The sequence below is a fragment of the Bufo gargarizans genome, chromosome 10, assembly GCF_014858855.1.
Source record: "Bufo gargarizans isolate SCDJY-AF-19 chromosome 10, ASM1485885v1, whole genome shotgun sequence".
NCBI lineage: Eukaryota > Metazoa > Chordata > Amphibia > Anura > Bufonidae > Bufo > Bufo gargarizans.
The window spans coordinates 66,240,995-66,266,814 of record NC_058089.1 but is presented as its reverse complement, the minus strand read 5'-3'; the positions used below and the strand labels follow the sequence as shown (position 1 = coordinate 66,266,814).

At 43.0% G+C, this 25,820-nt stretch overlaps 1 protein-coding gene across 1 annotated transcript; it reads left to right on the top strand.

Moving 5' to 3' along the window:
- Positions 1 to 1,482: 1,482 nt before the first annotated feature.
- Positions 1,483 to 16,611, top strand: FOSL1 (FOS like 1, AP-1 transcription factor subunit). The gene is made up of 4 exons (XM_044270385.1): positions 1,483 to 1,656; positions 10,946 to 11,140; positions 13,055 to 13,162; positions 15,157 to 16,611. The coding sequence occupies exons 1-4, from the start codon at positions 1,504 to 1,506 to the stop codon at positions 15,592 to 15,594; spliced, it is 894 nt and encodes a 297-aa protein (XP_044126320.1). The 5' UTR covers positions 1,483 to 1,503; the 3' UTR covers positions 15,595 to 16,611.
- The last annotated feature ends 9,209 nt before the right edge of the window (positions 16,612 to 25,820 follow it).

The following is a 25,820-nucleotide window of genomic DNA, read 5'->3' as shown; positions in this document are numbered from 1 at the left end:
ATAAAGAACACACAAGACCATACACATAATCTGCCCCCATGTCTGCTCACCAGATCCTGGATGTGATCAACCTACAATAGAAAGAACACACAAGACCATACACATAATCTGCCCCCATGTCTGCTCACCAGATCACCAGGGTGTGATCAACCTACAATATAAAGAACACACAAGACCATACACATAATCTGCCCCATGTCTGCTCACCAGATCACCTGTGTGTGATCAACCTACAATATAAAGAACACACAAGACCATACACATAATCTGCCCCCATGTCTGCTCACCAGATCCTGGGTGTGATCAACCTACAATATAAAGAACACACAAGACCATACACATAATCTGCCCCCATGTCTGCTCACCAGATCACCAGGGTGTGATCAACCTACAATATAAGGAACACACAAGACCATACACATAATCTGCCCCCATGTCTGCTCACCAGATCACCTGGGTGTGATCAACCTACAATATAAGGAACACACAAGACCATACACATAATCTGCCCCAATGTCTGCTCACCAGATCCTGAGTGTGATCAACCTACAATATAAAGAACACACAAGACCATACCCATAATCTGCCCCCATGTCTGCTCACCAGATCACAAGGGTGTGATCAACCTACAATATAAGGAACACACAAGACCATACACATAATCTGCCCCCATGTCTGCTCACCAGATCCTGGGTGTGATCAACCTACAATATAAGGAACACACAAGACCATACACATAATCTGCCCCCATGTCTGCTCACCAGATCACCTGGGTGTGATCAACCTACAATATAAGGAACACACAAGACCATACTCATAATCTGCCCCCATGTCTGCTCACCAGATCACCTGGGTGTGATCAACCTACAATATAAGTAACATAGACATGTATATCTCTGCAGTGTATTGCTATAGGGGTCTAATACCATTTGTTTGTAATTAGTCTTAGAGTTGAGTATTGGAGGCTCTCCTGTCAGTTTCAGGCCAGGAGGTCATACCCAGGCTGCTGCCCGAATGTCATTTCCCAGAAGCACTGCCGCCAGGTATCTCGGCAGTGATTTCACTTCACTTATAGTTTCCGTTCCACTCTGGAAATAGCAGAGTTAAAAAGAACTGACGCTTCAAGCACAGGGTTTTCCTTTCACTGAGGAAGTGTGCCCGTATAAGGGCATGTACGTCATCACTGCGTTTGGGTAATCCTTGGAGCATACCATTTGTAGGGTGAAACAGTTTGTAACATTTCGCATTGAGCTTTAACGACCCCAGATATGCAATGTCCGGCATCTCAAACGATCAATTACTAATTCTAACAACGTTTGCTATTTAAAGTCGTTAATAGCCGGAGAATTATAGCAATCTTGTGGCGTTTCTCCCATTACGCTCCCCCTACAGGTTTGAAATTGTATCGTCAGTTGATTCGAGGAGTCCCCATTGATAAAAATGAGGCAGCGTAGATTTGTGAGTCAGTGTGAGCGTGACAGAGCAAGTGTTCACTTCCAGACGATGTATAGAGACCTTTCTGGACCCTTCCCTCATCAGGATTTAGGGTGCAGCAGAGGCAGCCAGAGCCCCAGTGATCCCGGAGCTACACAAGTGTTCGGGGGCATCGCGATGGGTCACAGCATGAGGTCCACACCTCCAGAGGACCAGCACCAGGTGAGTGTATACATGGATATGGCATAGTGCTTCTAGGAGTGAGATATCAGGGAGGATACTAGATATAGGCTGCTAATGGGCTGATTCCACCTTAGGTCCTTATAGCTGCACACTAGTGTTAATGGGAGGGCTAGACTATCACTGTATATATATATATATATAGTTACTGTGTATCCCTATTCTTTCATTCACCTAGGTCACATACAGTTAGGACATGTAATAAGGAGTCAGTGAACTATGGTATTGTGGGGCACTTGGAACTAAGGGCCACTACTAAGAGCAAAAGGTTATAAGAGACGTTTGGAGGTTTTGTCTATTGTGTCATACATGTATGAAAACTGCAGATTGCCCCAAATGTGTAAAGAAATGGCCATCTAGCATGTTAGACACATTTCTCTTTCTTAGGTCATATATACTAATATTTCATGCATATAATAATGCACAACTTTATTAAATTTGGCACATTTTACGACGACTCAAAGCCACGTCTCTTTCTTTTAGCATTTTTTAAAACTATGGCGGTAGGAATAAAAAGTTGACACATGCTATGCAATCCCCATTATTAGTATTATTATGTGTGTATTTGCAACATATTTCTGTGAATTTGGCTTAGTTCAGGTCCTTACACACATTACATTGGCATTTATTTTTTTGGCCACCTGCATTTTTATGATGTTTTTTTGCTGTTGTGGCCCAGTGATACCAACCCTAAGGGCTCATGCAGACAAATGTAAGGGCTCGAGCCTGAATTGCAGACCATAAACAGCTGGTAAACAATATATGGACACTGGCCGTGTGCACTGGTGGATGTGGACCTACTGACTTGAATGGATCTGCAATCCGCCATATAAGGCCAAAGATTGGTAATCTCCTATTTTTTGCGGAGTGGAGGCACGGATTGGAAGCCCATGGAGGCACTATATAGTGCTTCAGTGGTATTTCGGGTCCGCGCCTCCACACCACAAAAGATGAAACATATCCTATCTTTTGTGGACCACGGACCTATTCAAGTCAGCAGATCCGCATCCGCACCAGGAATGCACACGGCCAGTGCCCGTGCAAATAGCGGTCTGCTGCACGGGCATGGAGCCCTTATGTTTATCTTCATGAGTCCTAAGGCTAGGGCTACACAATGACATTTGACATGTGACTATTTGTCGCAGTAATGTCACGCTGCACTTTTGTAATGATGGACTATGGAGTCGCAGCATGTCACAGTGCAACACCATTGACTATCATTGACACTGTCACATTGTAGTTGTACCGTTTTGTTGTGAGACAAGTTTCGTCGTGTAACCGTAACCTAGAGGTGGCGTAAACTTAGACAGGCTGTCTGGACCAGCACCAGATTTATCACAGGGGCTCAGGCAGGATGATAAATGTGCAGATGGACACTTTTCTTTTTGGCTGGTTAAGACTACATTCACATGACCGTACCAAAAAAGGACATACTATCAGTTTTTTATGACTATTTTGCATCAGTGTGTGCATCTATTTCCTGGTCGTCTATCAGTTTTTAATGACCGTTTAGCTTGCATTTTTAACAATCATTAAAACAGATGAATTTCACAGGCTTTTTTTTTTTTTTTTTTTTAAACCCAACCTCTGCAGTGCCCTAATTATACATAATGCCCCCCATAGTGCTCCCTGGACATCAAATGGCCCCCAGTAATGCTCCCCAGTATATATAAGTTTATAGGTCACATTAAAGGTGGAAAAAGTTCTGAAATGATTTATCTTTGTCTCATTTTTTTACAGCCCAGAAACCTGCCATATTAACAGGGGTGTGTAGACTTTTTATATCCACTGGGCCTTTGGCGGTGTTTGGCATTACCTTGTCTCCCTATTCCCTGAAATAAACCTGCTTGCTTGACTTTTGGGGAGATTAGAGAGGAAGTGAATAGCATTTACTGATCTACTGCCATTGTTACCTGTACATACATTTCAAAGCATTTACTCATTACTGTCTGAGAGTTTCTGTGAATGGTTTATTCACACGAGGGTGTTCTTTGGAGCCTCAGCTGCTCTATGAATCGTTGCTGATGTAATTGAAAGTTCAGAACGTTCTAAATGTGTTCAGTGCATTTAGTATCCAAGAGTTATTGTACAGATTATTCTTGATTAGGTAAGATCAGCAAGGATAGATGGGACACAGGAGCACATCAATACTTCTCCTTCCATGACCAGAGGTGCTGGGAAGTCAAGGCACCCAATCCATAACATCATTGTATAATGGTTTATGGGGGTTTCTTGGACAGCAGAATGCCCACTGTCCATTGATAAATTCCTTTCTGCTTACAATTGAAATATCTTCATAGTTTTGCTTTCACACCACGACCATCAATGGAAGCTTTGTGGAATCTTGGTTTCTTATTTTAGCACTGACTACCAAGAATCACCATGCCGCAGCCATCTTTAAATTTGTCCTGTCTCCAGACAATTCAGGTTGTCAGACATGGTTATTGAATGTACTAAATGAAATACTGTATAATGGATTTGGTTTATCACAAACTATCTTCATACCCCGTGTGTGTGACTGAAGTAACACATATTAGGTATGACCTGACTGCAGGATCTACATGCGGATTCCTACTAATTGCCACGCTGCACCTGTACGTGTCTTTGTTTCAAATGGCAAGTACACTTGCATCCTGGCAATTCCAATGCCCAGGCCACACTATGCATAAGCATCCTAAAAGGGAACTGTTCTATATATAAATGTGCTATACAGGTGAAACTCGAAAAATTAGGATATTGTGCAAAAGTTGATTTATTTCAGTAATGCAACTTAAAAGGAATTGCATTAATGCAACTTAAAATAAGGATATTGTGAAAAGGTTCACTATTCTAGGCTCAAATTGTCACACTAATCGGCTAATTAATCCATATCCTCTGAGCAAAGGGTATCTCAAAATTGAGACTTTGTGGTTTCATAAGCTATAAGCTATAATCATCCAAATTATAACAAATAAAGGAATGAAATATCTCACTTTGCATGTAATGAGTCTCTCATATGTTAGTTTCACCTTTTAAGTTGCATTACTGAAATGCTGAACTTTGCACAATATTCAAATTTTTAAAGTTTCACCTATATATCAATATAGCAGTATATATTAGGCTTCTCCTGCTATATAACCTATTGCTTGCAGGTCAGACACCATGTTCAGTATAACTGGTTCTCTTTAATAATATATTTGAATTACCTTCTGGAATTAGTGGGAAAGAAAGCTAAAAAATGTAAACCATGCATTTCATCAAGCAATTTGTGAATTTTATTTCACACACAGATTGCAGAGTATCGGTTGCTGAATTTGATACAGCCAGTGTAGGGCCAGCTTTATTCTCCCTTAAAGGGGTTGTCCCACGAAACATATTCTACAGTTTTTAAACTAGCACTTGGATCTGAATTGTTTTGTAATTGCATGCAATTAGCCACTGAGTTATTCAATAAACTGTATCTGTATAGCGCCACCTGCTGTTTTTTTCTTTTCTTATTTCTTTGTCCTGCTCACCGAGATGGCCGCACATGCTCAGTTTCATCCCACAACTGGCTCCTGAGCTGTGATAGGGAGAGCATGGACACGCCCCCTGAGCTGCAGCAGAAAAGACACTGCCCCTGAGCTGTCAGCTTGATATAAATCTAGCAGAGCAATGCATGGGGAGATCTCTGGGTCCCTGTGAGGTACAGGGCTATTTCTAGCTTTGTTGCAAAGAGATTGTCAGGTACTATATGATGCCGATTTTCATTGTTTAAATTAGTCATGGGGTAACCCCTTTAAGATGTAAAAGATTTATGCATTCTCCACCAAGAGAAATTAATTGATGACATCATCCTAGATGACTCCAGCCCGATTCAATTACTTTTCCTAGCAGTGTAGATTTCCATTGATAAGGGGATATGACTAGTGATCACGTTGTCCATAATAGATTGTCAGTTCTAGACCCTGAAATTGTTATATGACCTAACATACAACTCTTACATTTGTAGACATACAGTTTGTAAGATCACTGCATTAGTATTCAGTTAAGCGAATGTATTCTTTTTAAATGGGTTCTTATAAAGAGAACCCCTGTCCATATCTTCTATCAGGACATGTGGTCATCATGGAGGCCATAGAAGCCATGTTAGCTACTGTGTATGATCCAGATTAGAGAGACGTTCTGTACGACTGGCTCCCACTCTGCTCATACACTTCAGATGGCTGTCACACAAGCACTCAGTTTAGTTAACAGCTATTCCTCCTTTACCTTCCATACAAGTCACTGCCAGAAGCCTCTGGCGGGAGCTTATCTCCACTGAGAACAAAGGATCAGGTATGTCAAACTCCAACAGACTGATCTTCTTTTTACACTGATACTGAGTAAATCAAGAAAATAACAGTCGGCACTCCTTGCAAATGGCGTGGTGCACGTGTCCAGGGTCGGCGTCCCACAGATCAGCATAGAAGAGAAGACTGGCACTCACTGTTAAATAGATATGTATAGTTGTGACGCGTTTCGTCTGAGCCATGAGCTTTTTCAAACATCATGTCTGAGCCAAAACGCGTCACACCCTATGTGACAATACAAATATAATGCATCCATACAGTGAGTGCTGGTCTTCTCACATTAGATGGCAGTTTCAGCTGATGTTAATGTGTGTGGCTATCTTTACACATGTGTGTGGCTATCTTTACACATGTGTGTGGCTATCTTGGTGATGGTGCTGATGGTGAAACCTTTTCTTTTAGGCATAGTGGATGCCTCCTCGTTGTAAATAGATCAAATTATAGATTTCTGTATTGATGTTTAATTAAATAATGCATTTATTTCTTTTCTGCAAACCAAGTAGCTCTGCTGTGTCCTTTATTTTTGACACAGTATTCCAGCCGTATCCCACAGTATCCCATTTTTATAAGGGTAAAAGTGCAGTAGAGTATGTCCTCATGATGGGCTTCTAACTCATTGTGATATATACTATGATTTTATTTTCTGTGTCTGTTTTTGCCCAGTATTTTATTATTTAAAGGGAACCTGTCATCAGATTCACCTATAAAGCTCCTTACATGTTCCTACTGTTCATGCTCTCCTTATTCATAAAATGGTTTTGTTTAAACCCAAAAGCAATATGTTTACATCAAAAATCAACTTTGAAAATGTACCTGATGCCATCAACAGCAAGCTCATGGAGTTATTGGGGTGTTACACTGGATGAGTCATGCGTCATACCCCCGGCTCTTCCGTCCATCTTGCTCTTATAGACCTCCCCTCTCCTTCTTACAGACTGCCCCTTGCCTTTCTGACGTCAGTGTCTGTCCATGCAAAATCTCTCTCAGGTGCAGAAGACCTCCTTCTGCTGCTATGTGCTGTGTATAAACCTCGGCTTCAAGCGCTCACTGCGCACGCGCCTGGACCAATGTCGGCCACAAGTTCCAACTTTCAGCAGTTAGCCAGAAGTTCAAGGGAGAGACATCAGCAAGATAACATACCAGAAATGTCATTATTTGCCCCTTTGTCAGCCACCATACCTCATCATCTGGGGAGAAAAACTGCACTGTATACAACTACTGCTGGATGTACTACAACTCCTATTTTGCACTTAGCAAAGACGAACAATGGCCTGAGGGAGCACACTGTGATACATCATCTCGTCAGACACTACCACACTGATTCTCTTCTGCACCAGCTCCTCAGGGGCTTGCTGCACACCCACAACTAACTCATATAATAAGTAAATAGTGCTACACAATATATATATATATATATATATTTAAAGCGAAAAAGTTGGACTGCACTCCAAATGTGGTAAAATAGCAGTGATTTATTCACCCATAATATGGCAAGTCTTGCGACGTTTCGGCTCACAAGAGCCTTCCTCAAGCTTGAGGAAGGCTCTTGTGAGCCGAAACGTTGCAAGACTTGCCATATTATGGGTGAATAAATCACTGCTATTTTACCACATTTGGAGTGCAGTCCAACTTTTTCGCTTTATACAAATTTTGAGGCTTGCCGTTGCCCTGTGTTGGACCTGCACCCACACTCTGGTTGGTGCTCCCATTGGACTTTTCCTTTTCTATATATATATATATATATATATATATATATATATATAAATGATACATACAAAACACAAGTTATAGGTAAAAATATACAGTTAGGTCCATATATATTTGGACAGAGACTAATTTTTGTTCTGTACATTACCACAATGGATTTTGAACAAAACAATTCAGATGCAGTTGAAGTTCAGACTTTCAGCTTTAATTCAGTGGGTTATACACATTGATTGCATAAAAATGTGAGGAACTAAAACATTTTTTAAACTCAATCCCTTCATTTCAGGGTCTCAAAAGTAATTGGACAAATTAAATAATTGTAAATAAAATGTTAATTTCTAATACTTGGTTGAAAACTCTTTGTTGTCAATGACTGCCTGAAACTCCTGGGTTGCTTTGGCTTCATGTTTTGGGTCATTGTCCATCTTTATTATTATTAAACGCCGACCAATCAGTTTGGCTGCATTTGGCTGGATTTGAGGCCACAGTATGTCTCTGAAAACCCCAGAATTCATCCGGCTGCTACTGCCCTGTGTCACACCATCAATAAAGACTAGGGACCCAGTGCCACTAGCAGCCATGCATGCCCAAGCTATCACACTGCCTCTGCCGTGTTTTTTCAGATGATGTGGTATTCTTTGGATCATGAGCTGTACAATGCCTTCGCCATATTTTTTTCCAAAAGAATGTCCTTCAAGAAGTGTTTTTTTTTAAGATGTTTTTTTAGCAAAGTCCAATCTAGCCTTCTAAGGGTACTTTCATACTTGCGGCAGGATGGATCCGACAGGCTGTTCACCCTGTCGGATCCGTCCTTCCGCTATTTCGCCGTGCCACCGGACCGCCACTCCGTCCCCGTTGACTATAATGGGGACGGGGGCAGAGCTCCGGCGCAGCACGGCAGCGCATGGCGAAAGGCCGCAAGACTAAAAGTACTGCATGTCCAACTTTTTAGTCCGGCTGCCTCTCACCGCGAACTGCCATGCTGCCCCGAAACTTCGCCTCCGTCCCCATTATAGTCAATAGGGACGGAGCAGCGTTCCGGCGGCAAAGCAAAATAGCGGAAGGACGGATCCGACAGGGTGAACAGCCTGTCGGATCCATCCTGCCGCAAGTGTGAAAGTAGCCTTATTCTTGAGGCTGATGAGTGGGTTGCACCGTTCAGTGAACCCTCTGTATGTACTTTTATGCATTCTTCTCTTTATGGTAGATTTGAATATTGATACGCCTATATCCTGGAGAGTGTTGTTCACTTGGTTGGCTGTTGTGAAGGCGTTTCTCTTTGCCATGGTAATTATTCTGCGATTATCCACCACTCTTGTCTTCCGTGGGCGTCCAGGTCTTTTTGCATTGTTAAGGTCACCAGTGTTTTCTTTCTTTCTCAGGATGTACCAAACTGTAGATTTTGCCGCTCCTAATAGTGTCGCAATTTCTCGATTTGTTTTTTTCTGTCTTCGCAGAAAATGGATGGTTTGTTCACCTGCATGGAGAGCTCCTTTGCTCCGCATGTTTACTTCTCAGCAAAATCTTCAAAATGCAAGCCCCACACCTCAAATCAACTCCAGGCCTTTTATGTGCTTAATTGAGAATGAAATAATGAAGGAATTGCCCACACCTGCCCATGAAACAGCCTTTGAGTCAATTGTCCAATTACTTTTGGTCCCGTTAAAAACAGAGTTCTACATGTAAAACCCTTCATCCAATTTTAATGTGGATACCCACAGATGAAAGCTAAAAGTCTGGGACTTTATGTCCATGTCCATTATATAACTAAACCTTGAATATGTTTTAGTAAACAGGTAATACAAACTAAATTTGCGTCAGTGTCCAAATATATATGGACCTAACTGTATATAAAACATGGCAGCTAACTGCACACGGTGAGGACAAACCATATTCACAGTATTTGTGCCTCACCGTAGAGTACATATAGCTATACAGCTAATACTTTCTATACTTTACATTAAATACTACACAGTCAACCTGTAATGTGTTAGTACAGTCTGGTGGGGAAGAAGTAAGCATATAGTATCATATAGTATTAAAGCCCATAATGACCAATGACACCACCACATTTCACCATCGCTTCTTCTGGGGGTATCCCGATAGCTTTACAATGTAAGTTCAGCTTTCCTGGGTTTTGCCACATAACATTCAGAATTCTAATACCACTCACCGCACATAATACATACGCTGATCTAATAGCAGTTTGTAGTCAGATGGCAAATCTCTGGTGGACCTGTGCTTTATGCCAATTTATAATGCATTGTCCCCAGTACTTTTGCGTAACATAATTTGCATGATTCATGCACAAATTTCCTAATTGTACTAAGATCCAGTGTAGAACTCATTAGAAGGTATGGCCACTGAAGCTCAGCAGACTCCCCAGGACTAAGTCCCTGTGACACATTTATGTATACTTTGTGTGTTAAGTCGGGTTTCCTAACAGGAAATGTTCTCATAGGCTGACCAATAGCTCTAATATATTTCATATTTACTTACTGATGCCTTTCTTTTGAAAATATATACGTGTGACAGTCTGTACTGCATGCTAATAGAAAGTTCTGTACAAACATTCAGTTATGATGCTCAACTGACTAATATTGATGTAGTGGTTACAACTCTGCTAGATCCAAGTATGCTAAAGTTTCACTATGGGTATGAATTATGCTAGCATATAATATGAAATATATGACCTTCTTACTGTCCATACCAACTCCCCAACTCTTGGAGATGGAAAGCGGGACATGCAGAGTATATTATCTATACTGCATATGTCGGATTTCAGCTTCCTCATAAAGGTGCCTCCCACAGTGAACATACAGTATTATACACTGCCCTAACTAAAGGCAAACAGCCAGTCAGTCCCCACCTGTTGGTATCTTTCTCTATCTGTTCCAAATGGCAGTGGAGGAGTTTGTGAGGATGAAATTGTGATACCCTGAAAAGTGTGATCTTGTCAGCAATCTGGGACTGTGCTGCTGAAGTAAGAGACATCTGCATCTAGGCAAATTATCTTGGCTTAGGTGAAGAAGCAGGGAGGCTGAGTCTCTAGGCATATTAAAATACAATGTTATTTGGTCCTTAAGACATTGCTGTAAATATTGGTGACAGAATTTATATAAGTACAGAATCTTACAGAAGTTGTAAAATTGTAGTCAAAACATACCTAACATATACAATATATGCAACAATGCTTTTTATATATATTCTTCAAGGGTATGAACTCATTAGTTATGTGTCTTTCTTTTTCACAGAAATATCCCATCCCTACATCTTCTGGTCCTTTCATCCCAACAGTAAATGCAATAACATCAAACCAAGACCTTAACTGGATGGTACAACCAAGTGTTAGACCGCTGACTCTACCACCCTATCATAGTCCACGTCATGGTGTCATCAGAGGCATGGGAGGAACTTTAAGCATGGGACGAAGAAGACAAGGTGATCATGTATGTAGTCAAATCATTAATAATAACATTATAATGAAGCCATTCTACTTTTAATATAAGTTTATAGGCCTCTAAATGTGTGTCGAGGTGTTCTCTGACCATTTGTGGGCTCTTTTCCCTCGATCATGTCTACAGGTAGGTCCTCTTGGTGGGAGCTTTGTTTATAATCTTTATCTGTGTAGTATGACCTTTATAATGTTATTTGAGGGCTAGGTAGGATGTCCCCCTCTTATATGGCTGTTTAGTCAATTTTTGGCTACTTATACTAGTTGTGATTGATAGTCCATCCCACCTCATGTTCCCCACTCGTATTTTTTAACATGTTGTGCATCTTTTTTGGGGGGCACTGAAGTCAGTGGCCAGTGATTTGTTATGGCCATTGTGGTTACTTTTACCCAATTCTGATGTCCTATTTATGTTTTTAATTTGTATTTATTTTTTTACTCTTTATTTAATAGAATATGTTTTTATATTATACTGGGCATGGTGTTTTTATGTTCCCTTGTGGAACATGTTTGTAGGTTGTGTCTCTTTTAACTATGTACGTCTATCCTTTGAACACTTTTGTTATAGCTTACACTATGAATTGTCATAAAAAAATTGAGTCTCGTATATAATTACATTGTAAAACTTCTCTTATACAGATCCTGATTTACAGCCTATTCTATAATTCAGACCCACATTCATATTTCTGCAGAGTTCAGAGCTCTGTATCCCTTAATGTCTTCCCTTGCTCTGTAGTCTTATCCCAGGTGCTGTACAGTAAAATGATGTGGGAAATTTGCCCCATTGCATTATCGAAATTCAGCTTAAGAGTTGGGGATGTGTCTGTTGACAAGCTTGTCGACTGTTTCTAATGACAAACAGCTAAACCTTAAATGATACTGTGTTACAGTTGTAACTCAGGATCAGTACAAGACAATGTAATATATGCATTTTACCCTACATTTAGCATGTACTCTGTGAAAGCTCCCAATGTATGTGCTGAATGTGTCTTGAGGGCTTGATTAGTCATATGGACTCCACCTGCCTTGTTTATGTCAGTAGGTTCTGTTCATATCAGTGTTGGTTATTTCCATTGTTCTCCTCCATCATGGGAGCAGAGCAGTAAACATAAAGGAAGTGCCAGATCCCTTGACATGACAAACGCCAACAGTGCTAATGGATCCCATTGACTATTATAGGGTCCAGCAGTTATCTGTCGTGGTGTCCTGAATCTTCTCAGACAAACTGCCACATTTTACGGAATCTGCTGTGGAGGCTGCAAACTGAATCTCTTATGCAGATGTAATTATAACCTTATACTGGTAAAAAAGAGGATGGAATAGTGTAGTAGCCTATGCAATTCCATCCTCAAAAGTCCAGTAAAAAAATGTATATGTTAATTGTATACTTTTGTTAACATGGTAGTCTATGGATAACAGACATCCCTTAAGCATATCTGTAAAAAATGGTGAACACAGACTTTAAGTACAGTATATTTGCTAACAGATACACCAGGTATTTAAAGGGTTAAAATTGTAGTTTGCGTGAAATTAAACTAACTACACACATGACGGAAACAGTTGATGGGCGACTCATAAACCTGTGGCATGAGTCAGAAGGAAAAGGAGCTAAATGGATGCCAAACCACAACTTGACGCGGGATAAGCATTAATGGCTGACTCATTGGGTCACACACACTGCCAATCCTTCTATTCATAAAGAAATCAGACTTCATTCATTCCAGGGTTCATTATTTCACCATGACCTATGTACATAGTAAGCTCACAGGATGCTCATCTTCCCACCAAAATGCCCTTCAAAACTTTAGTACAACTGCAGTATAGCTACAATCGAAGTAGGACTATGGCATGGTATATTTCATTTGCCCTTAGTAGCAGTAATTACATTTTTTGTATTTCTTCTGCACAGATGTTACCAGAAGAAGAAGAAAGACGAAGAGTTCGAAGAGAGAGGAATAAGATTGCTGCCGCTAAATGCAGAAACCGACGCAAGGAGCTCACAGATTACCTACAGGCAGTAAGTACACAAAAAGGATGGTGAAAGATAAAAGACAGATGTATAATGCAGTCATTTAGGTCAGGAAATTGTACAGATGATACGCTCCTCAACATTGAAATTGCAACACCAAGAAGGAAAGTCATGGAATTATGGAAATCATAGCACTGACAAACATGTTTATGATATACATAGTTAATACGGTTGAAAAAAAATGGAAACAAAATATTCAAAACATCTCAATGTGTTCAGTATAGAGTATGAGCGTCTTGTGCAGATATACATGCACTTACACGCCTTGGCATGCTATCATTGAGGTTATTAATGGTTGTCTGTGGAATGTTCTGCCACGCTGAATACATTTGGCATGCAAATAATCAAGATCTGCTGCTAGCTCCCTTTGGTTTGCCAACCAATGACATCACAGATGTGCTTGATGGAAGACAAGTCCAGAGACGCTGCAGGCCACGGTAACACATTTAAATCACGTAGGCTGCGCAGCATGTGACCTAGTGATATCCTGTTAGAAAATGGTTCCTGGAACACTGAACCACTGGGTCCACAACCAAATCAATCAATGTTACGCCGAGCTGTTAATGTACCTGAAATGAAGACTGGAGGGGTCCAGCTAAGGTATGTTATGCAACCCCCATAGCATAATCCTGGGAGTAAAATTGGTGTGGCATTCCCTTGTAAAGGTCTTTTCATGGCACTGCCCTTGTGGGCTCCAGAACTATCTCTGGCTATCATTGCATCCAAAACAAAAGCATGACTCCATGATAGCCTTTGAGAGCAGTGACGTGAGGTCTATAAAACACCCGTAGCTGGATGTCTGGCTCATAGCCCAATGTTGTGCAAACTCCTGCTCATGGTTTGCGTAGACACTGTTTGCTGCCCCAGGCTTGGGATGTGACATCTACTTTTACTTGCAGTACAGAATGGATCACTACTCGTCATTATTCTGATCAGATGATGCATCTGTGCAGGGGTTCGCCTCTGTGCACCTCTGGCTGCCATTCCAGTTTAATATTGTTCTCCTAAACACCGGGCCATGCAATGCTAAACAATGCTGACATCTTGGCCCAGGGGCATAGCGATTTGCTGGAGTGATAAACCAAGGTCTCTCAGTTGAAGGATTCAGTGCCTCTCAGTTTGCGACAAGTAGCAATAACTGACATGTAGACGAACACGGGCCTCACACAATCATCCTACACAACTCCTTTTCTTTTAATCTGGGTTTTATGCCCCTCCTACATGCCTCAGATTTGAGGTAGATGCCTGAAAATTTGATCATTTTCAGATCTCAGAAACACCTGATACTTCCTTGATAACCTTGTCCTTCTTGGTGTTGCAATCTTCAATGTTGAGATGTATAGTATAGAGTAAAGGTGGTATCACGAAGCTAAAGCCTAGAACATTGTAGACGAAGAAGCTATCAAACATTGTAGAAGACATTAGTACTGCTGCACTTTATTGATTAGGTGCTCTGTGTCCTATACTTTACCTTTTGTAGGTGTATGCAGTAGGGGGTGGCATAATTACCATATGGTGAGAGGGTATTGCTAATTATCTTTTACAGCTTCTTGTCTGCATTCACTACTATGGGGACGTCACTGTATGTAGATTTTACAGCTTCTATTGAGTTCAATATTCTGTATGCTGCTAGCTCTTCCTAGTGGTGGTTGCATGCAGCCAGAATTTCAGCATGTAAGCATTATCACTATGTGACACAAAGCAGGGGGCTATTTGCCTGAATAATGCATCTTCACCCCATATAAAGATCTATTATGAACATATGTTAGACATATAACTAATTTACAAAGCATTACATTTATAGGAGTTTTCCATGAAGAGTGGGGCTCATGCCAACTGTGCCTCATGAGGTCTGTCTTGAGAGCGATAGAGTTTAGTGTACAGAGTATTACAATTGTTATAATTGTAATTAGTTATAAGTAAATTTAATGTGAAATTTGAGTAACATCTCACATTCAGTAATTATTTTTCTTTCATTTTAGGAGACGGACAAACTTGAAGAAGAGAAGTCATCTTTGCAAAAAGAGATAGCTGAACTGCAGAAGCAAAAAGACAAGCTAGAACTGATTCTTGATGCACACCAACCCATCTGCAAGGTGCCTCAAGACCACCAACCTGCCCAGCAGGCAGACTCTTATAAAATCTTCAAGGAAGAGTCATATGAAGAATCAGCAAGAGGTCCCAAAGTGAAACTCCCCAGAATTGAGATCAGCAGCACAGTTCTTGAACCTGAAGCTCTCCACACTCCTACATTGATGAAAACTCCATCTATCACACCCTTTACACCAACTCTAGTCTTTACTTATCCTGGAAACCAGGAGTCCTGTTCCACTGCCCACCGCAGGCTTAGTAGCAGCAGCAGTAGTGGTGGGGACCAGAGTCCAAGGTCCTTCAGCTCATCCACAATATTGACTCTTTAACAAAATGATTGCCTTTATGTTTGAATGTTACAAAATGTCTAGAGTTTTACAATTGACTTTTGCCAGTATGAATATTCTTCCTATACAGGATCTAATTCACTTAGTCAGAATAAGACATTATATAATTTTCTCTTATAGGGGTTTTCTGAGACCCAGCAGGACCCACAAACCCACTTTAATTACAAATAACTTGCCTGTAGAACTAAGTTTATGATGTACCACCCCGAAGTTGAGTGGACCCAGTCACATGACGCTCCTCTGGATGTGGCCAGAACTATTCCTCTCCTTGGTTTGTACACAGACCATTTAATCCACCTTACTTGAGCATGTGCCAGGGAGAGTAATAGTTCTTGCCAAGTCCACAGCGGAAGTGACATCCTCTGCGTAGCCCAGGCAGAAAACCAAATTCCAGAGAGGCCGATCCACAAAGCTTCAGGATAGTAAGTACAGTTTATTACATTACATACTTTATTCTACAGGCAAGTTATGTGTAATTAAAGTGAGTGTGCGAGGCCCACTGGGTTATGGAATACTTTTTTAAGGGAGTTTCCTATACTTCCTTTAAGGGATTTGTTAGATGCGTGACCTCATTTTATACGGTCACAAGTTTATTCAGTAATAGAGCTATATTAGACCACAGGGTCACAGATTAGGGCAGAGCCAACATTTAACTGCATGATCACTGTAACAAAGTTATTATAAAATAAGCGGCAGAGCCGAAATAGGTTTGTGTAGTTGTATGTCAGTTGTGGGTCAGCAGAGCTGGTCTATTCTGTGTTATAGTATATTTTTATATGGTTATTGCTTAGGGTGGCATATGGACATTTTGGGAACAGTATATTTATGAATCACCATTGATTTAAATGTTGTTTTCATGTTTTTGACTTATTGTGCACTTTTAACTCACAAATCTACATTTAATTGTGTATGAATTAGATAATATATTAAATACAACACGGTCTCTTTTGTATAAAATTTGTGTTACAATTCATTGGGAAACGCTAATGCTAGAATGCTAGGACACAACTCAAGCAGATACATTTGCACAAGGGATATTCAATTTTCCAAATTTGTCTGCTCTCCAAATGAAGAACGGGGACATGAACTGAACACTGACATATTACAGTCTTTAGGCCCAGGGCTGATTCTAGGTTCTCTACTGCCTGAGGCAAAAATCGAAATGGCACCCCACCTGCTAAAGACATATTTGGATGAACCTTACATTCTGTGCTACCCAACATACAGAAGAACACAGCACTACATACCTCTTACTTCCAGTGATGTCTCCTCTAATGTTCTCTTTTCTCATCTTCTCTATTGGGAGGAGTCCACCATGAGTTCTTTCGGCCATGTCTCATCCACACAGACATAATAGATTCCTCACTCATTCTCCTCCTCCTGGTGCACCAACAGTGTCATCCTGCTGCTACCCCTTTGAATCCAGAGGAAAAAAAGACTGCTGAATGGTTTGGAGCTAACTGGGAGCAGCAGCTTTATAAGCAGACCAAAACAGCGACTTTGCGGGTGTGTTTTCATCTAAAGAGTGCCTTGAGATTAAGTGACTTTGGATTGAAGGATTTTAGGAGGGAACTGCATCCATTAATTTATTATTTTCATTGCATTATATAATAAAATAAAATTCCAGTATAATCCCCATTAGCAAGTATGTGCACCATGACAGAAAATACAGTCCAGTGCACATTTTGTGCAATGTATGCAGTCAAGGAACAGCCATTTGAGGGTGCATATTGCTGTGCAAAGTGTGAACAAATTGCAGATTTGGAAGCACAGATCCTGTATAGGGATGAGCGAACTCAAACTGTATAGTTCGGGTGCGTACCGAATTTTGGGGTGTCCGTGACACGGACCCGGACATTTTCGTAAAAGTCCGGGTTCGGGTTCGGTGTTCGTCGCTTTCTTGGCGCTTTTGTGACGCTTTCTTGGCGCTTTTTGAAAGGCTGCAAAGCAGCCAATCAACAAGCGTCATACTACTTGCCCCAAGAGGCCATCACAGCCATGCCTACTATTGGCATGGCTGTGATTGGCCAGAGCACCATGTGACCCAGCCTCTATTTAAGCTGGAGTCACATAGCGCCGCCCGTCACTCTGCTCTGATTAGCGTAGGGAGAGGTTGCGGCTGCGACAGTAGGGCGAGATTAGGCAGATTAACTCCTCCAAAGGACTTGATTATTGATCGATCTGCAGCTGTGGGTCATTGAGCTGCTGATACTCAATTGCTCACTGTTTTTAGGCTGCCCAGACCGTTTGTCAGTCACTTTTTTCTGGGGTGATCGGCTGCCATTTTATGTCTTGTGGTGCGCCAGCACAAGCTGCGACCAAGTGCATTTAACCCTCAATGGTGTGGTTGTTTTTTGGCTAAAGCGTACATCAGGGTGAAGCTGTCACACCAAGTGCATTTAACCAGCAATAGTCTGTTTATTTTTTGGCCATATACTACATCAGGGGCAAGCTGCGCCTGTCACCAAGTGCATTTAACCCTCAATGGTGTGGTTGTTTTTTGGCTAAAGCCTACATCAGGGTGAAGCTGTCACACCAAGTGCATTTAACCAGCAATAGTCTGTTTATTTTTTGGCCATATACTACATCAGGGGCAAGCTGCGCCTGTCACCAAGTGCATTTAACCCTCAGTAGTGTGGTTGGTCAAGCTGTCACACCAAGTGCATTTAACCAGCAATAGTCTGTTTATTTTTTGGCCATATGCTACATCAGGGGCAAGCTGCGCCTGTCACCAAGTGCATTTAACCCTCAATGGTGTGGTTGTTTTTTGGCTAAAGCCTACATCAGAGTGAAGCTGTCACGCCAAGTGCATTTAACCAGCAATAGTCTGTTTATTTTTTGGCGATATACTACATCAGGGGCAAGCTGCGCCCGTCACCAAGTGCATTTAACCCTCAGTAGTGTGGTTGGTCAAGCTGTCACACCAAGTGCATTTAACCAGCAATAGTCTGTTCATTTTTTGGCCATATACTACATCAGGGGCAAGCTGCGCCTGTCACCAAGTGCATTTAACCCTCAGTAGTGTGGTTGGTCAAGCTGTCACACCAAGTGCATTTACCCAGCAATAGTGTGGTTATTTTTTGGCCATATCCCAGTCTAATTATGTCAGTAAATCTATACCTGTCACCCAGCGCCTAAATACTAGGCCTCAAATTTATATCCCGCTAAATCTGTCGTTACCGCTGTACTGTTCTGGCTGGGCAAGTTATTTAGTGCCCGTCATAGCACATTTTTTGTTCTGGGTTGAAATACAATTCCCAATTTAGCAATTTCCTAATTTAGTGGTTTCTGCTGTATCAGAGCTATTTGAAATCTATCCCTAAAAGGGTATATAATATTCAAGGTGCACATAGGGTCATTCAGAATAACTTCACACACACGCTACTGTGCATTTCCAAGTCTAATTCTGTCAGTAAATCTATGCCTGTCACCCAGCGCCTAAATACTAGGCCTCAAATTTATATCCCGCTAAATCTGTCGTTACTGCTGTACTGTTCTGGCTGGGCAAGTTATTTAGTGTCCGTCAAAGCACATTTTTTTGTTCTGGGTTGAAATACAATTCCCAATTTAGCAATTTCCTAATTTAGTGGTTTCTGCTGCATCAGAGCTATTTGAAATCTATCCCTAAAAGGGTATATAATATTCAAGGTGCACATAGGGTCATTCAGAATAACTTCACACACGCTACTGTGCATTTCCAAGTCTAATTCCGTCAGTAAATCTATACCTGTCACCCAGCGCTTAAATACTAGGCCTCAAATTTATATCCCGCTAAATCTGTCGTTACTGCTGTACTGTTCTGGCTGGGCACGTTATTTAGTGTCCGTCAAAGCACATTTTTTGTTCTGGGTTGAAATACAATTCCCAATTTAGCAATTTCCTAATTTAGTGGTTTCTGCTGTATCAGAGCTATTTGAAATCTATCCCTAAAAGGGTATATAATATTCAAGGTGCACATAGGGTCATTCAGAATAACTTCACACACACGCTACTGTGCATTTCCAAGTCTAATTCCGTCAGTAAATCTATACCTGTCACCCAGCGCCTAAATACTAGGCCTCAAATTTATATCCCGCTAAATCTGTCGTTACTGCTGTACTGTTCTGGCTGGGCAAGTTATTTAGTGTCCGTCAAAGCACATTTTTTGTTCTGGGTTGAAATACAATTCCCAATTTAGCAATTTCCTAATTTAGTGGTTTCTGCTGTATCAGGCCTACTTTAAATACTAGGCCTCAAATTTATATTCAGCTGAATTTGAATACAATACATTGGGCCAAATAATATTTTTGTTGTTGTGGTGAACGATAACAATGAGGAAAACATCTAGTAAGGGACGCGGACGTGGACATGGTCGTGGTGGTGTTAGTGGACCCTCTGGTGCTGGGAGAGGACGTGGCCGTTCTGCCACATCCACACGTCCTACTGTACCAACTACCTCAGGTCCCAGTAGCCGCCAGAATTTACAGCGATATATGGTGGGGCCCAATGCCGTTCTAAGGATGGTAAGGCCTGAGCAGGTACAGGCATTAGTCAATTGGGTGGCCGACAGTGGATCCAGCACGTTCACATTATCTCCCACCCAGTCTTCTGCAGAAAGCGCACAGATGGTGCCTGAAAACCAACCCCATCAGTCTGTCACATCACCCCCATGCATATCAGGGAAACTGTCTGAGCCTCAAGTTATGCAGCAGTCTCTTATGCTGTTTGAAGACTCTGCTGGCAGGGTTTCCCAAGGGCATCCACCTAGCCCTTCCCCAGCGGTGGAAGACATAGACTGCACTGACGCACAACCACTTATGTTTTATGTTTGACGCACATCCCTTGCCTGGCGCATGTGCTGAATTTGGTGGTGCAGAAGTTCATTCACAACTACCCCGACATGTCAGAGCTGCTGCATAAAGTGCGGGCCGTCTGTTCGCACTTCCGGCGTTCACATCCTGCCGCTGCTCGCCTGTCTGCGCTACAGCGTAACTTTGGCCTTCCCGCTCACCGCCTCATATGCGACGTGCCCACCAGGTGGAACTCCACCTTGCACATGCTGGACAGACTGTGCGAGCAGCAGCAGGCCATAGTGGAGTTTCAGCTGCAGCACGCACGGGTCAGTCGCACTGCGGAACAGCACCACTTCACCACCAATGACTGGGCCTCCATGCGAGACCTGTGTGCCCTGTTGCGCTGTTTCGAGTACTCCACCAACATGGCCAGTGGCGATGACGCCGTTATCAGCGTTACAATACCACTTCTATGTCTCCTTGAGAAAACACTTAGGGCGATGATGGAAGAGGAGGTGGCCCAGGAGGAGGAGGAGGAATAGGGATCATTTATAGCACTTTCCGGCCAGTCTCTTCGAAGTAACTCAGAGGGAGGTTTTTTGCAACAGCAGAGGCCAGGTACAAATGTGGCCAGCCAGGGCCCACTACTGGAGGACGAGGAGGATGAGGAGGAGGTGGAGAGGATGAGGATGAAGCATGGTCACAACGGGGTGGCACCCAACGCAGCTCGGGCCCATCACTGGTGCGTGGCTGGGGGGAAAGGCAGGACGATGACGATACGCCTCCCACAGAGGACAGCTTGTCCTTACCCCTGGGCAGCCTGGCACACATGAGCGACTACATGCTGCAGTGCCTGCGCAACGACAGCAGAGTTGCCCACATTTTAACGTGTGCGGACTACTGGGTTGCCACCCTGCTGGATCCACGCTACAAAGACAATGTGCCCACCTTACTTCCTGCACTGGAGCGTGATAGGAAGATGCGCGAGTACAAGCGCACGTTGGTAGACGCGCTACTTAGAGCATTCCCAAATGTCACAGGGGAACAAGTGGAAGCCCAAGGCCAAGGCAGAGGAGGAGCAAGAGGTCGCCAAGGCAGCTGTGTCACGGCCAGCTCCTCTGAGGGCAGGGTTAGCATGGCAGAGATGTGGAAAAGTTTTGTCAACACGCCACAGCTAACTGCACCACCACCTGATACGCAACGTGTTAGCAGGAGGCAACATTTCACTAACATGGTGGAACAGTACGTGTGCACACCCCTCCACGTACTGACTGATGGTTCGGCCCCATTCAACTTCTGGGTCTCTAAATTGTCCATGTGGCCAGAGCTAGCCTTTTATGCCTTGGAGGTGCTGGCCTGTCCGGCGGCCAGCGTTTGGTCTGAACGTGTATTCAGCACGGCAGGGGGCGTCATTACAGACAAACGCAGCCGCCTGTCTACAGCCAATGTGGACAAGCTGACGTTCATAAAAATGAACCAGGCATGGATCCCACAGGACCTGTCCGTCCCTTGTCCAGATTAGACATTAACTACCTCCCCTTAACCATATATTATTGTACTCCAGGGCACTTCCTCATTCAATCCTATTTTTATTTTCATTTTAGCATTATATTGCGAGGCTACCCAAAGTTGAATGAACCTCTCCTCTGTCTGGGTGCCGGGGCCTAAATATATGCCAATGGACTGTTCCAATGTTGGGTGACGTGAAGCCTGATTCTCTGCTATGACATGCAGACTAATTCTCTGCTGACATGAAGCCAGATCCTCTGTTACGGGACCTCTCTCCTCTGCCTGGGTGCTGGGCCTAAATATCTGACAATGGACTGTTGCAGTGGTGGCTGACGTGAAGCCTGATTTTCTGCTATGACATGCAGACTAATTCTCTGCTGACATGAAGCCAGATCCTCTGTTACGGGACCTCTCTCCTCTGCCTGGGTGCTGGGCCTAAATTTATGAAAATGGACTGTTGCATTGGTGGCTGACGTGAAGCCTGATTCTCTGCTATGATATGAAGACTGATTCTCTGCTGACATGAAGCCAGATTGTCTGTTACGGGACCTCTCTCCTCTGCCTGGGTGCTGGGCCTAAATATCTGACAATGGACTGTTGCATTGGTGGCTGACATGAAGCCTGATTCTCTGCTATGATATGAAGACTGATTCTCTGCTGACATGAAGCCAGATTGTCTGTTACGGGACCTCTCTCCTCTGCCTGGGTGCTGGGCCTAAATATCTGACAATGGACTGTTGCATTGGTGGCTGACGTGAAGCCTGATTCTCTGCTATGATATGAAGACTGATTCTCTGCTGACATGAAGCCAGATTGTCTGTTACGGTACCTCTCTCCTCTGCCTGGGTGCTGGGCCTAAATTTATGAAAATGGACTGTTGCATTGGTGGCTGACGTGAAGCCTGATTCTCTGCTATGATATGAAGACTGATTCTCTGCTGACATGAAGCCAGATTGTCTGTTACGGGACCTCTCTCCTCTGCCTGGGTGCTGGGCCTAAATTTATGAAAATGGACTGTTGCATTGGTGGCTGACGTGAAGCCTGATTCTCTGCTATGATATGAAGACTGATTCTCTGCTGACATGAAGCCAGATTGTCTGTTACGGGACCTCTCTCCTCTGCCTGGGTGCTGGGCCTAAATATCTGACAATGGACTGTTGCATTGGTGGCTGACATGAAGCCTGATTCTCTGCTATGATATGAAGACTGATTCTCTGCTGACATGAAGCCAGATTGTCTGTTACGGGACCTCTCTCCTCTGCCTGGGTGCTGGGCCTAAATTTATGAAAATGGACTGTTGCATTGGTGGCTGACGTGAAGCCTGATTCTCTGCTATGATATGAAGACTGATTCTCTGCTGACATGAAGCCAAATTGTCTGTTACGGGACCTCTCTCCTCTGCCTGGGTGCTGGGCCTAAATATCTGACAATGGACTGTTGCATTGGTGGCTGACATGAAGCCTGATTCTCTGCTATGATATGAAGACTGATTCTCTGCTGACATGAAGCCAGATTGTCTGTTACGGGACCTCTCTCCTCTGCCTGGGTGCTGGGCCTAAATATCTGACAATGGACTGTTGCATTGGTGGCTGACGTGAAGCCTGATTCTCTGCTATGATATGAAGACTGATTCTCTGTTGACATGAAGCCAGATTGTCTGTTACAACCTCTCACCTCTGCCTGGGTGCTGGGCCTAAATTTATGAAAATGGACTGTTGCATTGGTGGCTGACGTGAAGCCTGATTCTCTGCTATGATATGAAGACTGATTCTCTGCTGACATGAAGCCAGATTGTCTGTTACGGGACCTCTCTCCTCTGCCTGGGTGCTGGGCCTAAATTTATGAAAATGGACTGTTGCAGTGGTGGGTGACGTGAAGCCTGATTCTCTGCTATGACATTAAGACTGATTCTCTGCTGACATGAAGCCAGATTCTCTGTTACGGGACCTCTCTCCTCTGCCTGGGTGCTGGGCCTAAATATCTGACAATGGACTGTTGCATTGGTGGCTGACGTGAAGCCTGATTCTCTGCTATGACATGAAGACTGATTCTCTGCTGACATGAAGCCAGATTCTCTGTTACGGGACCTCTCTCCTCTGCCTGGGTGCCGGGGCCTAAATATCTGAGAATGGACTGTTCCAGTGGTGGGTGACGGGAAGCCAGATTCTCTGCTATGGGACCTCTCTCCAATTGATTTTGGTTAATTTTTTTTTATTATTTTTTTATTTTAATTCATTTCCCTATCCACATTTGTTTGCAGGGGATTTACCTACATGTTGCTGCCTTTTGCAGCCCTTTAGCCCTTTCCTGGGCTGTTTTACAGCCTTTTTAGTGCCGAAAAGTTTGGGTCCCCATTGACTTCAATGGGGTTCGGGTTCGGGACGAAGTTCGGATCGGGTTCGGATCCCGAACCCGAACATTTTCGGGAAGTTCGGCCGAACTTCTCGAACCCGAACATCCAGGTGTCCGCTCAACTCTAATCCTGTATCTAAATTAGCCAATTGCAACACTGAGATACCTTGACAATATGGAAAGGAGTTTACTGCTGACTCTGCAAATACTCAATGTGGTAGATGAGGGAGAAGGGTGGTAGTGTGAGGTAGCTAGCTGAGTAACAGAAGGCAGTGTCGAGGGAAGAGTGCCAGGGATGGCAAGTTTGCAAAGTTGACTGATGAGGGGGATGTCAGTTCAGGGATGGCTCTACTGTAGTAAGATATTTCCTCTGCCAGACAGGGGAATGCCAGCTTCAGTAAGCAGGGGACCAGGAGAGCAGGGCAGGTCAGACAGGTGCTGGTAGTGGAATATTCAATCATTAGGGGTACTGATAGGGTGCTCTGTCACAAAGACCAGGATCGTCGAATGGTGTATTTTCTTCCTGGCATGTGTTGTCTTCTTCGTCATATTGCGGATCGGGTTGATAGATTACTGGGAAGAGCTGATAAAGACCCAGTGGTAATGGTGCACATTGACACAAATTTCAAAGTTAGAGGTAGGTGAAGGGCTGTTAAAAATTATTTCAGGGACTTAGGTCACAAGCTCAGGGCAAGGACCTCAAAGAGTGTATTTTCTGAAATACTACCGGTACCACGAGCAACACCAGAAAGGTAGGGGGAGATTAGGAATGAAAATAAGTAGATGAACTGGTATAGGAAATTCCTGGAGAAATGTGTGGCAGGCGCAGCACTATGAAGTGCCTTTTACGCTGTGGCATTAGAAGAATTTTGGTATCTCTGACTTTTAGTCTAACCAGACTGTCTATTACTCTGTAATTCCTCTAGCGACATTCTATGGAAACAGTAGGTTTAAAGAGCAGACCAAATGCTTTAAATAACTTCTTTATTAACTTCAACTTTTCTTAATATAACACTGCCGCCACTACAGCATATAGTCCATGTACAAAACACATGTTGAAAAGATAGCACAAAATGGCGGTATGATTAAAATGGTGGTTCAACTGTTCAATCTTGTCATTCAACACAAAATGGATATATTTCTTTCTTCAGTATCTGTACTCTCACTTTGTTATTTAAGCACTTTATGATCTCTCTGAGAGGTATATCTGAGGTCTAATAGCTCACTTGAAGTATGCAGTTAGCAGTGACTATTTGCAGATTGGTTGAGTATGATCTGGCATGATTGTATGCAATTTGGATTGCAATATGTATGCTGGAAATTGTATGGTTGCAATTGGTGAAACTGTAAGTAAACACATATTGTCACGGCTGAGGATGGGGGAAACCCTCAGCCGTGAGATGCCAGATGTTGTAGTGGCTACTCAGCCATGAGAACAGGATAGGGAGCAGGTCACCTCCTCACGCATCCCTACCCTGACTCTAACTCCTAACCTGCATGGGCCGACCTTTAAGGTAGGAGGACCCATGCGCAGGAATCTCGGAGCCCTGTCTTACCCTCCGCAGATCCCTGAGC